The 11,717-nt window shown below is 64.3% G+C and overlaps 1 protein-coding gene across 1 annotated transcript in view; it reads right to left on the bottom strand.

The window, feature by feature from the left end:
* Window positions 1-1,814: 1,814 nt before the first annotated feature.
* FREM2 (FRAS1 related extracellular matrix 2) overlaps window positions 1,815-11,717 on the bottom strand; it is an 83,914-nt gene continuing 74,011 nt past the window's right edge. Inside the window, exons 17-24 of the mRNA XM_045838991.1 lie at window positions 10,198-10,390; window positions 9,206-9,310; window positions 7,773-7,900; window positions 7,547-7,681; window positions 6,693-6,819; window positions 5,691-5,878; window positions 4,056-4,202; window positions 1,815-2,695 (exon numbers count right to left, since the gene is read on the bottom strand). Of these exons, the coding sequence (XP_045694947.1) occupies window positions 2,195-2,695; window positions 4,056-4,202; window positions 5,691-5,878; window positions 6,693-6,819; window positions 7,547-7,681; window positions 7,773-7,900; window positions 9,206-9,310; window positions 10,198-10,390 (1,524 nt within the window). The 3' untranslated portion in view covers window positions 1,815-2,194. The remainder of the gene's footprint in view (window positions 2,696-4,055; window positions 4,203-5,690; window positions 5,879-6,692; window positions 6,820-7,546; window positions 7,682-7,772; window positions 7,901-9,205; window positions 9,311-10,197; window positions 10,391-11,717) is intronic.

Genomic DNA, 11,717 nt, shown 5'->3' with positions numbered 1-11,717 from the left:
AGTTTTACAGAACCGTGACGTGCTTGTTTTCAAATTAATAGAGCTACAGAAATTTCAAATTTGCAAAACATAAGCATCTTTAAAAATATTTTTTCTTTTTATTAAAAGACTAAATTGGTTTCTAAGTCAACAGTAAATATTTCAAAATAGTAGCAGAAGTCAAATTTCCGACTTTTAAAATCTAAATGCCACTGTATTTTGCATTATTATTGTTACTTCAACATTCCTCCATCTGGGGTTATTGTTATTTTTTAAAGATATTATTTTTTAGAGCAAGGGGAAGGAGGGGGAGAAAGAGGGGGAGAGAAACATCAATGTGTGGTTGCCTCTTGTGCGCCCCCTACTGGGGACCTGGTCTGCAAACTAGGCCTGTGCCCTGACTGGGAATCGAACCGGTGACCCTCTGGTTCCCAGGCCAGTGCTTGATCCACTGAACCACACCAGCCAGGGCCAGTATTTTCTATTCATGGAAGTCTTTGGAGGATCTGAGTGGCGGGTGACCCAGCGGAAGGGGACCATGGCCTGCTCCAGCGATGTTCACCCTCTGTCATCCGTGGCACACAAATTAATCACTCAAATTCTGCGGCGCAGCCAAGAATAGACTGTCTGCTGTTCTGACCAAGAACAGGCGCAGCTGTGACGCACGGGCTGCTGTCGCTGTCTGACTGGACAATCGCGGGGAAAGGGGGTCCGCGGCCCTGACGTTAGGGCCAGGCGGTGCGTGTTTTGAACGGTCGTGCAGCCGGACACAGGCCTCCACGCCGGCGGGGACCGACCCCAGGCAGCGCGGACGGCCCGCTGCTCCTCCCCCGGGGTCGTGTGTCTGCGCGCAGAACCTGACCGGCCCTCCAACCGCAGCTGACCGAACCGTGGACGCCGGCCCTTTCCGACCACGGTTTCCGCCCTTCGGCGAAAAGGCACGTTTTCCGGGAAGAAACGGCAGCTTTGCCGCGCAGGTTCACGCGGCCCCGCCCGTGGGTTTCGACGTGATGCGCGGCGATGCGGGTTCTACGCTCAGGCCCCAGAGGGCCACGGTGCGCCGGTTACTCCACGGGAGACGCCAGAGCGCGATCCCGCGCCTGGCCTTCGCGTCGGAGAGGAGCGTGGCCGGCGATGCTGGCGCCGCCGAGACCGCGTCTGGGCGACGGGTTCGCAGCGGAGGCTGGAGGGGAGGCTCCGGTGACGCCCTGCGGCCGCCCCGAGCGCCGGCGCGGGGCTGTGCGAGGACGCCACCCTGAGGCCCGCCCCCCCGCCCCGCCCCGTCCGTAAAGGGTGCGTCAGGACCACTCCGTTCGACAAGTTCTCGCAACAAACGCGTTCTCTCTCCGCACACCGACGTCCCCGCTGCCGCCCGTGGGTCCCATACTGCGGAGCGTTGTCGTGGGGAGGTGACTCTATCCCTATGGGTCCCCCCCGCCGTGTCATCGACCTGTCGGCAGCCCTGGTTCCCGCCAACACTGAGCACCAACAAGGTGTAATGTCGTGTGAGGGCACAGTCCCCGTCTCACTTAGACCGAATCGGAGCGGCCTCCGCGCCCCTGTCTCTCCTCCACGGGACCCGACTGCAGACTTAGAGGAGCGCACTAACCAGGAGGGCCCGGTGAGGACGAGAGACGGTTCGGACGCGAGGGAGCGCGCTCCTGCCCCTCCAACCGCCCTCCCCCCTCCCCCGCCCAGGCGCCGAGAGGGCGACCTGCGGCTGCGTCACCCTGGCCACCGTGCCTCGCTGCCCTCCCCTCGCGGAAAGCCGGTCGCGGTCCCCGGCGTGTTTGCCAGGCCCCCAGCCCCCCACCGAACCCCCAACCCCTCCCAGGAATAAACTTGCACAACCAGAAACCGTGTGAAACCGCGTGATGGCCGCACCTGCGCGTGCGGGACCAGCGGAGACTCCGAGGCCCGCAGGCACCTGGGAGTACCTGCGCCCGCGCCGCGCGGAGGGCGAGCGCGGTCCCCGCGGCCCGAGGTCCACGTGCGTGCGGCTCGGGGCTGCGCGGCGCGGGCACGGGGCGGCACGCGGCCCGAGGTCCGAGCTGCCCGCTGGACGGAACTCAGTCCAAGTCCGCGAGCGCAGGCGGCCGCCGGAGGCAGCTCGGGCACACACGCGGCCCCGGCCCTCCGCGCTTCCTGGAGCGTTCGGGGTTCTAGTGTCTGAGGTCGGAGGCGCTCGAGGAGGGGGGGCACGCCACCACGGCGGTCACACCTCGGAGCTGTCGCCGTGGGGGCCGCTCCGCGGGGGCATCATGGGCTCCCTGCTGCTGCCCGGGCCCCGGGGGGCCTCCTTCCCCCGGCCCCTGCGCCGGCACAGCAGGGCGGCGGCCACGGCGCTGAGGCCCAGGGCCAGCAGCCCCACGGTGAGGCCGCCCGCGACCACGGCCAGGCCGACCTCGGGGAGGGGGCCGTCGGGCTCCAGGGGCGCAGCGCCGTCCGCGGGGACTCTCCCTTCGGGGACCTGCCTCTCGCGGGTGCGGTCCAGGGCGATGTGCTGGATGTCCGTGCCGCGGCCGTTCTCCGCCCCGATCTCCCACACCAGCGCGGGGGCGCGCCGGGCCCTCCTCCGGCCCCCGCTCGGCGCCGCCGCCGCCGCGACCAGGTGGTGCTGCCGCTCCGCGCTCCTCTTGCCGATGCCGCCGGCGGCGCCGTCCCTGGACCTCACCGTGTAGACGGCGTGTATGTACCACTCGCGGCCCACCGCCACCTGGAAGACACAACCCCGCTGGTCAGGAAGGCGACAGCTGTGCGACCCGGGTTCCGAGCATCTCCAGGAGCAGCTGGCGGCCGCGGCGATGAGCGCCGACTCGATTGGGCCTGATCCACCGACACCCACCGTCACCTGTGCGCGAGGGCAAGGGAGGACGTGCGGGCGGGCGTCCGGTCCTCTGCCCCGGTCGCCCTACAATGTCCGCGCTGGGGAGACCTTCAGACGTCGGACTTCCCACCCACACGGGGTTCAGTGACACGCCCCCTGTCACCCACGTGACCCGTGAGTGGCAGGGGCAGGACTAGAACTCAGACCTCTGGGACCTGGGACTCGTTTCTGGTGCGTCTTGCTGCACATTCACCCATAAGACCAGAGGACACTTTTCTGCTTTTTCAGGACTGGGGGGAAGAAGGGACTTTCTGACGGCTCTTTGGGGCCCGCGGGGTTCAGAAGAGGGCGAATGCTTCGAGAGTCGACAGTAACAACACACACACACACACACACACACACACACACACCTCCCTAACAGATGTGCCTCCTTAAGATTCTCTCTTCAGCCCTGGCTGGTGTGGCTCAATGGACTGAGTGCTGGCCTGTGAACCAAAGGGTCACTGGTTCAATTCCCAGTTAGGGCACATGCCTGGGTTGCGGGCCAGGTCCCCAGTAGGGGGCCCACAAAAGGCAACCACACATGGATGTTTCTCTCTTTCTCCTTCCTTTCCCCTCTCTCAAAAAATAAATAAATAAGATCTTTTAGAAAAGCCTTTTTCGGTTGAAGGCAACACATCGCTCCAACCCATTCTGCCCGAACACTTTTCGGTAACTGTCCTGGAAAGTGCAGTTTCCCCAAGGACTCGGTGTGCCCCCATCTCTGAATTCGTCCCCTTCCCCTGTCCACCCTCCCCCCAGGGCACGGTTGTCTGTCCTGGACCACAAGGTCCGTGTGGGCGGGGATTCTCGGGCTCCGCCCAGCTGTTGGTCCGAGTCCCGAGGCTCCCATGAGACCGCTCTAATGGAGCCGGTCACCAGGGGTCACCAGGGGTCAGCAGGAGTCACCAGGAAGGGGCTTCTGAGTAGGAGAAGCCGATTCCCGCCCTCAGACTGGGACTCCTCCCGTGCCGGACCAGGGCCTTCAGCACACACCGACTTAACAAAACACGTCAACATGGACAGCGGGAACGGCTGGAGTTCACGGGCTGCACACCCGGGCCCCGGAGGGCAGGCTGTGGCTGACCTGCGTCCCTCAATGCCAAGGGCAACCTAGCCAGCCCTGCCGTGGGCCGCTGAGCCGGCCGAGGCGCTCAGACGCCGAGGGACCTGCGGGCGGTCCCGCGGCCGCTGCGGGTGTGCCGGTCACCTGGAAGAGGGGCGTCGCGTCCACTCTGAATCCATCCGAGCCCGGCTGGCTCACCAGCAGGACGGCCTCGGGGTCGTCCTCCGCCAGCTTGGCGTTGAACAGGACGTCGCCGAAACCGGCGGCCTGGGTCTCGGGCTGCGCTTTGTCCTCGGGGCAAAAGAGAAAAGCAGGGTTGCCGGGCTGGCAGTTCCGTGAAAGTACAAATAACCCCAGAACGTCACCGCTGAGTCTCCTCCGAAAAGATGCCGTGGTCTTGAGGTTAAGAGGAGGATGGGTAACTCTGAATATGTACCCAGGTCGTCGTCTGGGTCGAAGCCGTCACCCAGATTGAAAACGTGTAGTTTTCATTGACAGTCGACACTCAACGTTGTATGAGCTTCAGGTGTGCGCACGGCAGGGCGGTTAGACGTTTACATAACGCACAGAGTGATGCCCCACGAGACCAGCGCCCACCTGGCACCCTGTGTGCAGTACGACAACATGACTGGCTGCGTCTCCTACCACCACACCCCGGGGACGGTTCTGTAACCAGCGACTGGTGCTTCCCAATCCCTTCACGTTTGCACCCATCCCCCCGGCCCCCTCCGATGTGGAAACCGTCAAATGTTCTCTGTATCTCTGAGTTTCTCTGTTCCCTCCACGTCCTCACGAGCACCTGTCGTCTGTGGACGTACTGATGACGGCCAGTCTGACAGGCGTGAGGTGGTGTCTCGTGTGGCTGTAATTTGCATCGCTCTGGTGCTTAGTGACCTTGAGCATCTTTCGATACGTTTACTGGCCACCTGCAGGTCCTCTTTGGAGAAGGCCTATTCTCCAAATGTCCTTTGGCCATTTTTGAAAAGACCTGGGTGAGCTGCGTGGGGCTGGCGGTGTCGGCTGGCCCCGCCCCTCCCTGCTGGCCCCGCCCCCTCCCTGCTGGCCCCGCCCCTCCCTGCTGGCCCCCTCCCTCCCTGCTGACCCCCTCCCCTCCCTGCTGGCCCCCTCCCTCCCTGCTGACCCCTCCCTCCCTGCTGGCCCCTCCCCTCCCCTGCTGGCCCCGCCCCTCCCTGCTGGCCCCGCCCCTCCCTGCTGGCCCCGCCCCTCCCTGCTGGCCCCGCCCCTGCTGGCTGTGTGTGGGGGGCGCCTTGTGAGAGGGACAGTGAAAGGCCCGCCGGCACTCCCGCCCCGGAAAGCTGGGTCCCCCCAGCCCCTGTCCTGCAGCTGCACGATTCCCACACGTCCCTGTCCCGTCACTGCAGCTTCGGGACAGTGTGAGCCAGTGAGTCCGCGCGTGGGCCCTCTGAAGGGGCACCTGGTGGGGGGGGGGGCTGCAGCAGCCCTGGGTCGGCCTGGCAGGACTCCCTGCTGACGTCACAGCCTCCTCCTGCGGCGGGGGCCCCTCCTCCCGACTCTGGTGCTCTGGGCTGCGGGTCCTCGTGCGGGGCGGGCACCCCTTTCTCTTCTGGGGGGGGCCCTGGGCAGCCAAGATACCTTTCCCTCCTCTTCGCTTTGTGGGACCACACGCAACTCCTGAGCCACGCCGGCCGGGGCGCCCCCCCCCGCGCCGTGTGGGACCGGCCGGCTCTGTGTCCCCGCCCTCCCGCCAGCCCCCCCCGCCCCCCCGCCCCCGGCTCCACGCGGCGGGGCCGCACTTACCACGATCTTGAACCTGTGCAGGAGCGAGGCCGAGTCGGCCAGGCAGCCGTACTCCGCGTCCCGGGGGCTGTACTTGGGGACGTAGCCGGCGGCCCCCGCGCAGAGGAACACCTTCTCCACGCTGCAGCGGAAGGAGTCGCCCAGGTTCTGCACGGGGTCCACCATGACGCGGCCGTAGATGACGTCGCCTGGCAGAGAGGCGCGGGGCGTCAGCCCGGGGTTGGGGGGGGGGTCGGCGCGGGCGGCCCTGGGAGCGATTCCTGATTCCTGATTCCTGATGATGACCCCAGAGAGGGCTTCCTTCTCTTCCAGGGGGCCGTCGCGTGTCAACGACCTTTCAGTGTCCGCCCCCGGATCTGGGTCACTCCCCAGAGTGATGCGGGATGACCACAGGGGGCAGGACCTGGGTTGGCTCTCGCGCGACCAGCCAGCCACGGCAATGACCTCGAGTCCCAGCTACACCTTAACCTCTGTAGCATCTGTCTCGCGTGGTTAAAGTCTAGTTTGCACAAATAAATTGGTCGGCAAGATGCAGACTAACACGTTATAGGCGAACACTAAAAAGAAATCAACAAAGAGCTGAATGAACTGCGTCTGACCAGGAAAGAGGGTTGAAGGACACGCCCCACTGAGCTCCCACCGGAGCTGCGGGACACCTGGCCAGGTGCCGCGCGGGACAGCCACAGTGCTGGCCCCCGGGGTGCTGGCAACCCCACGTGGCTGCAACATGTATGTTTGTAAAACTTGGAAATACATTAAAGAAAAAACAACGAACTTACTCTAAAAATCACCGAGGTAAGGAAAAATAGAGACTCCTTTCTCCAGAAGCAAAAACCACCCAGTGACACACACCCAGCCTGCCACGGCGACAGAAACCCAGGCGTACTCCCAGAACTGCACAGGAGGGCACAGTGTTCCCCCCCAAACACGGCCCCAGCCACGCAGAGCCCGGGTGCGAGGTGTGCCCCCCGGGTGCGGGGCCCCCCGCCTGCAGGGCGGTACCTTCTGCGAAAGCCACGTCGCTCTCCTGCCCGAAGCCCATGGACCCGTCGGACAGCCAGAGGCTCTTCTTGGAGAGCAGGTACATCTGGGTGTTGAGGCTGAACTCCGCCGCCACGGGGTCGCTGACCTGGAACCGGGAGTGGAGGCCCTCTCACCTGCTGCTGGTGGTTCGGGCGTGCACACGCGTCACGCACAGGCACGCGCCCTGGCTGCACGCGGGCGTGTAAGACACTAAACACCGTGTGACTCTCCAGCCGAACCAACTTAGGGAACCGTGACGCTGGCTTTGTCCTTCCAACCGGCCAGGCGGCACTTTCTCTCGCGGGACACCAAGGAGCATTAGCTGGAGCGCACTCCCGCCGGCTGGCCGGGGCCCGGCCGGCCTTGCAAACATCTCGGCCGCGGCAGGCCGGCGTTCGGTGGGAAGTCTTGGACACCAAGTGCCACCACCTTTCCTGGACCACACGGCAGTTAGGTGCTTTGAGGTGGCACGGACTACGGGATATTTGTTCTTCGGGAAGACCGAAAACGAGGAGAAGACGAACAGGAGAACTCCGGGGACAATTCCCCGGTCTGCAGGGCGGCGAACTCCGGGGAGAGATGAGGGAAAAGGAACCCTTCCTACTCTTGCATTATGGATTTGATAGACTGAACCAACACAGATGAAAGGCAATTCTTCCCTCCTTCCTTCCTTTCCTCCTTCCTTCCTTCCTTCCTCTCTGACTTCCTTCTTTCTTCCCAGGATGCAAGAATTCAAGTCCTTGTGTGATTTTTTTTTAACGGATAAAAGTAACCCAAACAAATAACAAAGTAGGCTTCTACAAGTCTCGGGAAAATAACTCTAGGAGACACACCTGCTGAAATCGGATGTCGAGGTCAAAGGTGACAGGCTCTCCGGGGCTGCAGGTGACCGGCAGGCGGTACCCCTGATGCAAGGGAGCGGTGCAGGGCAGCAGCGTCACCGCGTAGCTGCCCGAGTAGTCCCGCACCTGTGGGGGGAGGGCGGACGTGGAGGCATCAGCCGGCGGCGCGGCCAGAGGTCCCCGGAGGGGAGGCCGGGGGGGGGGTGCGGTCACTCACCGCGAGGTCGGACACGAAGCTCCACTGCTGGGCGGGCTGGCTGAAGGTGGGCTCGCTCCTCAGGAGGCGCAGGGAGAAAGTCAGGCCCGGGTGGTCGGCCGACGTGACCACTGAGCTGGCGAGGGAGGCTGGACAGGGGCCGGGGACACCCGCGGCGTGGAGGTTAGGGACAGCGCAAGATGGCTGGGGGTCTCACAGGTACTTTCTGATACATCATTTGTTTTACTCGTATCGTGAGCCTGCACAGCGGCAGGGCCGCTGCGGCATTGTGCAGAGAGAGAGAGAGAGACCGCGAGACCCTGCCAAGACCCCACAGCCAGGTCGTGCGCCCTCGGGCCCCTAACTCAGCGCTCTTCCCGCTGTGAGAGGGGGAGGCCCCGCGTGTGCGGCCAGGCGGGTGGCTAGCCGGCCTCCCCGTCCACGGCGCCCACCCCGCCGGGCGAACCCAGCCACGCGTGGCATCTGTTTTCACGCGGAGTGCCCGCCCGCGTTCACGCCCAAACAGAGTCTCCGTTTACTAGGAAGGAGGACGCGTGGACGGGAACTGTAAAGGCTACGCAGCCCTCATTTTCCAGAACTGAGAACTGCAATGAAAAATGTTTCTTTTTTGGTTCTGTACTTCTTGTCGTTCAGTCTCCTAGAAATACAGTGGACACCTCTCTATTCCTGAACGTCCAGCTCTATTCTCTCCTGGGGGGAGCACGCCCCCGCACCGCCCCCCCCCCCCAATAAACAGGGACGGGGGAGGCTGCGAGTGAACGACTTCACCGCCAACCTGGCAGAAGTGGGCACGTCCGTAAAACACACGTTACCGTCCCAGTAACACAGAGAGTCAACGGATTATTCTGAGTGCACTGTCCTTCCTATGAAGTGAGGCTCTGACCTGGGACTTCAGCGACTGCGGCCTGGCTGATGCTCAGATCACAGCCCGTCCGTCAGTGACATCACTCAGCCAGTGATGAAAGGTAAGGACCCAACAGGTCGGAGAGTTAAGGACGACACAGACTCAGTGCTTCCGGCTGTGTTAACGCTGCCTTGCAGCACCGAGAGAGCCGTTGTGAACTTGGAAGTTCTTGCTGAACAAGTACGTTAAAATTCCATTATTTTTGTGCCGCGGAATTGGAGTGAGCGCTCTGTCTGAGGAAAACGTCACCTAAAATCAGCTCGGTAGAGCTCTCTTTTCCACTCACTCCAACCGTTTCGTATTTTCCCTAAAAGTCTACACAGACGACGGTGACGCTGCAGATTACCAGACGCAGCTGGTCTGTGAAGGCGCCTTCAGGTGGACACCTGCGCTTCACCTGCACACACACCTGGGCTTCACCTGCAGGTTCACGCACACACCTGGGCTTCACCTGCAAGGCGGGCCGCCTCGCTCCTGGGGGAGCCCCGGAAACGTGGGCGGACGCGGAGAGACTGGGCGCGGGCCTTACCCGGATGCGACAGCACGAACAGGCCGTGGAACTGAGCCTCCGTCTTGAAGTTCACGACCAGGCAGCCGTCCTCGCCGATGCGCATGCTGGTGGGGTGCAGGGAGCCTGCAGGGGGACAGTGCGCATGGGGGGGGGGCGGTCGGCGACCAGGGGCCGGGTCCCCTCCCCAGCCGAGGTCGCGTCCACCTGGTCTCCCGGCGTCCGGCCCACGCGCGCTGCCAGGAGCCTTCCGGGTGGCGGGAGAGGCGGGAGGCGAAACACGGCGTTAAATTGTGCCGCGTGATCGGGAGTGACCGCTCAGGGCGAACACAGCACCCTGCGCGTGGCTTCCGGGGACGTTTAACGGGTGCCGGGCGGCGGGTCTGAGACGGGACCGTGGGACTCCGAGGAGCAGGTCTGAGTGTCTCCCCTCGGGCTCACGCAAAGCCACGCGCTCAGACCCCCGCGGACCCAGAGCGGCGGTGCCGGCCAGAGCGGGAGGCGCAGCCTCGGCAGCGGACCCACCAGCTCCCGCCCAGGACGGCGAATTACGGGGTCCCGGCGCGGACACCGCACCGAAGTCGTGCAGAGGCCGGTGGGTCCGACAGTCGGGGCCTTGCCCCCGTTACTCCAGCGCGCGCGGCTACGGCGTCCCAGGGCCTGGGGGCTGCACAGCAGAAAGGACCCCGGAGCCCAGCCCCTCCCTCCGGGGAAGCGGCTCGCGGAGAAGGGTCAGCACCGCGGTCAGGGCCGCCCCGCTGGCTACTGCGGGGGCGGGACTCAAACACGCGCCTCCCGTTTCCGGAGCCCAGGGAGACGGGAGACCGCCCTGTGGGACCCCCCTCGCCCGGTCTCCTCGCACGGGCGGGCGGGACAGTCACGCAGCGCACGAAACTGGAGCCCCTGAGAGCGTGTTTTCTCGTGACAAAAAGAAAGTCGTCGGCCCTGAAAGTCGCCTCTACCGCTTTCAGCGGCCGTCCGGGCGGCTCCTGCGCCCCGGGCGCGGGCCCCACCTTGGAGCTCGGCCCCCGGGGGGCTGCCGATGCCGTCGTCCCACAGGATGGCCGTGTCGTACACGAAGGTCAGCCGCAGCTCGGCCTTGAGGTCGAAGTGCTGCCAGCCGCCCGCCCCCGCGGGGGCGTGGAACAGGTAGGACACGAACAGCGGGACCCGCAGCGTCACGTAGGACTGCACCAGGTTCAGCACCTGCAACGGGAGACGGCGCCCGTCAGCGTCACCCCGCCGCCCGCGCGGGTCGCCTCCTGCCTCCGCCAGCAGCCGCGCGTGCCGGGGCACCGCTGGGGAAAACAGCGTCAAAAAGAAGAAGAAAAAGAAGAAAGAGCGCGTTAATTTTGAGGCCACGAAAGGGCCGTTGCTGCACGAGCTTCCTTCGCGGCACGGAGTGCCCGGCGGCCGCCCCAGCAGCGGCGGACGGCACCCTGTGGAGCTGCCGCGCTCGCCCTTCAGCTCGGCACCAGCTTTGTGACCCGGGTCTCACGCTCTACGACCCCCTCCCGGCGGACGAATCGGTGGCATGGGGTGGGCCCAGGCAGTCCTGGGACTCCCACCACTGCCCATCGGGGGACGTTCGCACCGCCTCCAAAAGGAAGAGGACTTGCTTACTCAGGAGCAGCCAGTCCCGTAAGGACCACCCCCCCCAAACCCGCAGGCGCGGGGGCCACCAGCTGACCCTCGGCCTCGGGGATCCGCCTGCTCTGAGCGTTCCTCACAGAGGGGACCACCCGACACGCGGTCTTCTGTGGCGGCCTCTCTCACGCCGGGCATGCTGCTGTCAACACGCGTCCACGCGGCAGCCTGTTCCAGCCCTTTTCTTACTGGATAGCGCCCTACTGCGTGCAGGCGCCTACTGTGTGCGGGCACTGCGTTTTATCAACCCGCTCATCAGTCGGTGGGCGTTGGGGATTTTCCCCAGCCCGGGACTGCCGTGACTCCTGCTGTCCTCAGGCACTTTTTAAACTATTATATAGCTCGTGAGAAAGCGGGAAGACCCGCAGCAAATGTCATTAGCTGAGAGGAAGGGTCTCGCTTCCAATGTCACACTTTCCTCTTTGGGGCACCCTGCTGGTGGCCTGGGGGGTGCGGGCGAGAGTAAACGAGCATCTGCTGATCGGGCAGCTACCACATCCCGGGGGGTGCGTTCACGTAGGAGTCTCATGGGTCTTTCGCCCTCCCCACCCTGACACGTGCGTGCGGATAACTGGGGGAACATGGGGATGGGGTGGGGGTGGTGGAGGGGGGCAGAGAGAGAGAGAAAGGGAGAGAGAGAGAGAGAGGGAGAGGGAGAGAGAGAGGGGGGAGAGAGAGAGAGAGGGGGGAGAGAGAGAGAGAGAGAGAGAGAGAGAGAGAGAGAGAGAGAGAGAGAGGGAGAGAAATGCGGAGAAACCGGCCTGCAGGCGGCAGGGCAGCCGCGGCCGCCTCCCACCACACACGTCCCGGGTCCCTCCCGCTTCCCGGCCTGCCCAGCAATCCTCCCGCCCGGGGCACCCGCTCACCGACCGTGGCCCAGACGCCC

This window comes from Phyllostomus hastatus, unplaced genomic scaffold (genome assembly GCF_019186645.2).
Source record: "Phyllostomus hastatus isolate PE091 unplaced genomic scaffold, TTU_PhHast_1.1 phas_contig_29, whole genome shotgun sequence".
In the NCBI taxonomy this organism is placed as follows: domain Eukaryota; kingdom Metazoa; phylum Chordata; class Mammalia; order Chiroptera; family Phyllostomidae; genus Phyllostomus; species Phyllostomus hastatus.
This window is presented reverse-complemented; position numbering and strand designations above follow the sequence as displayed.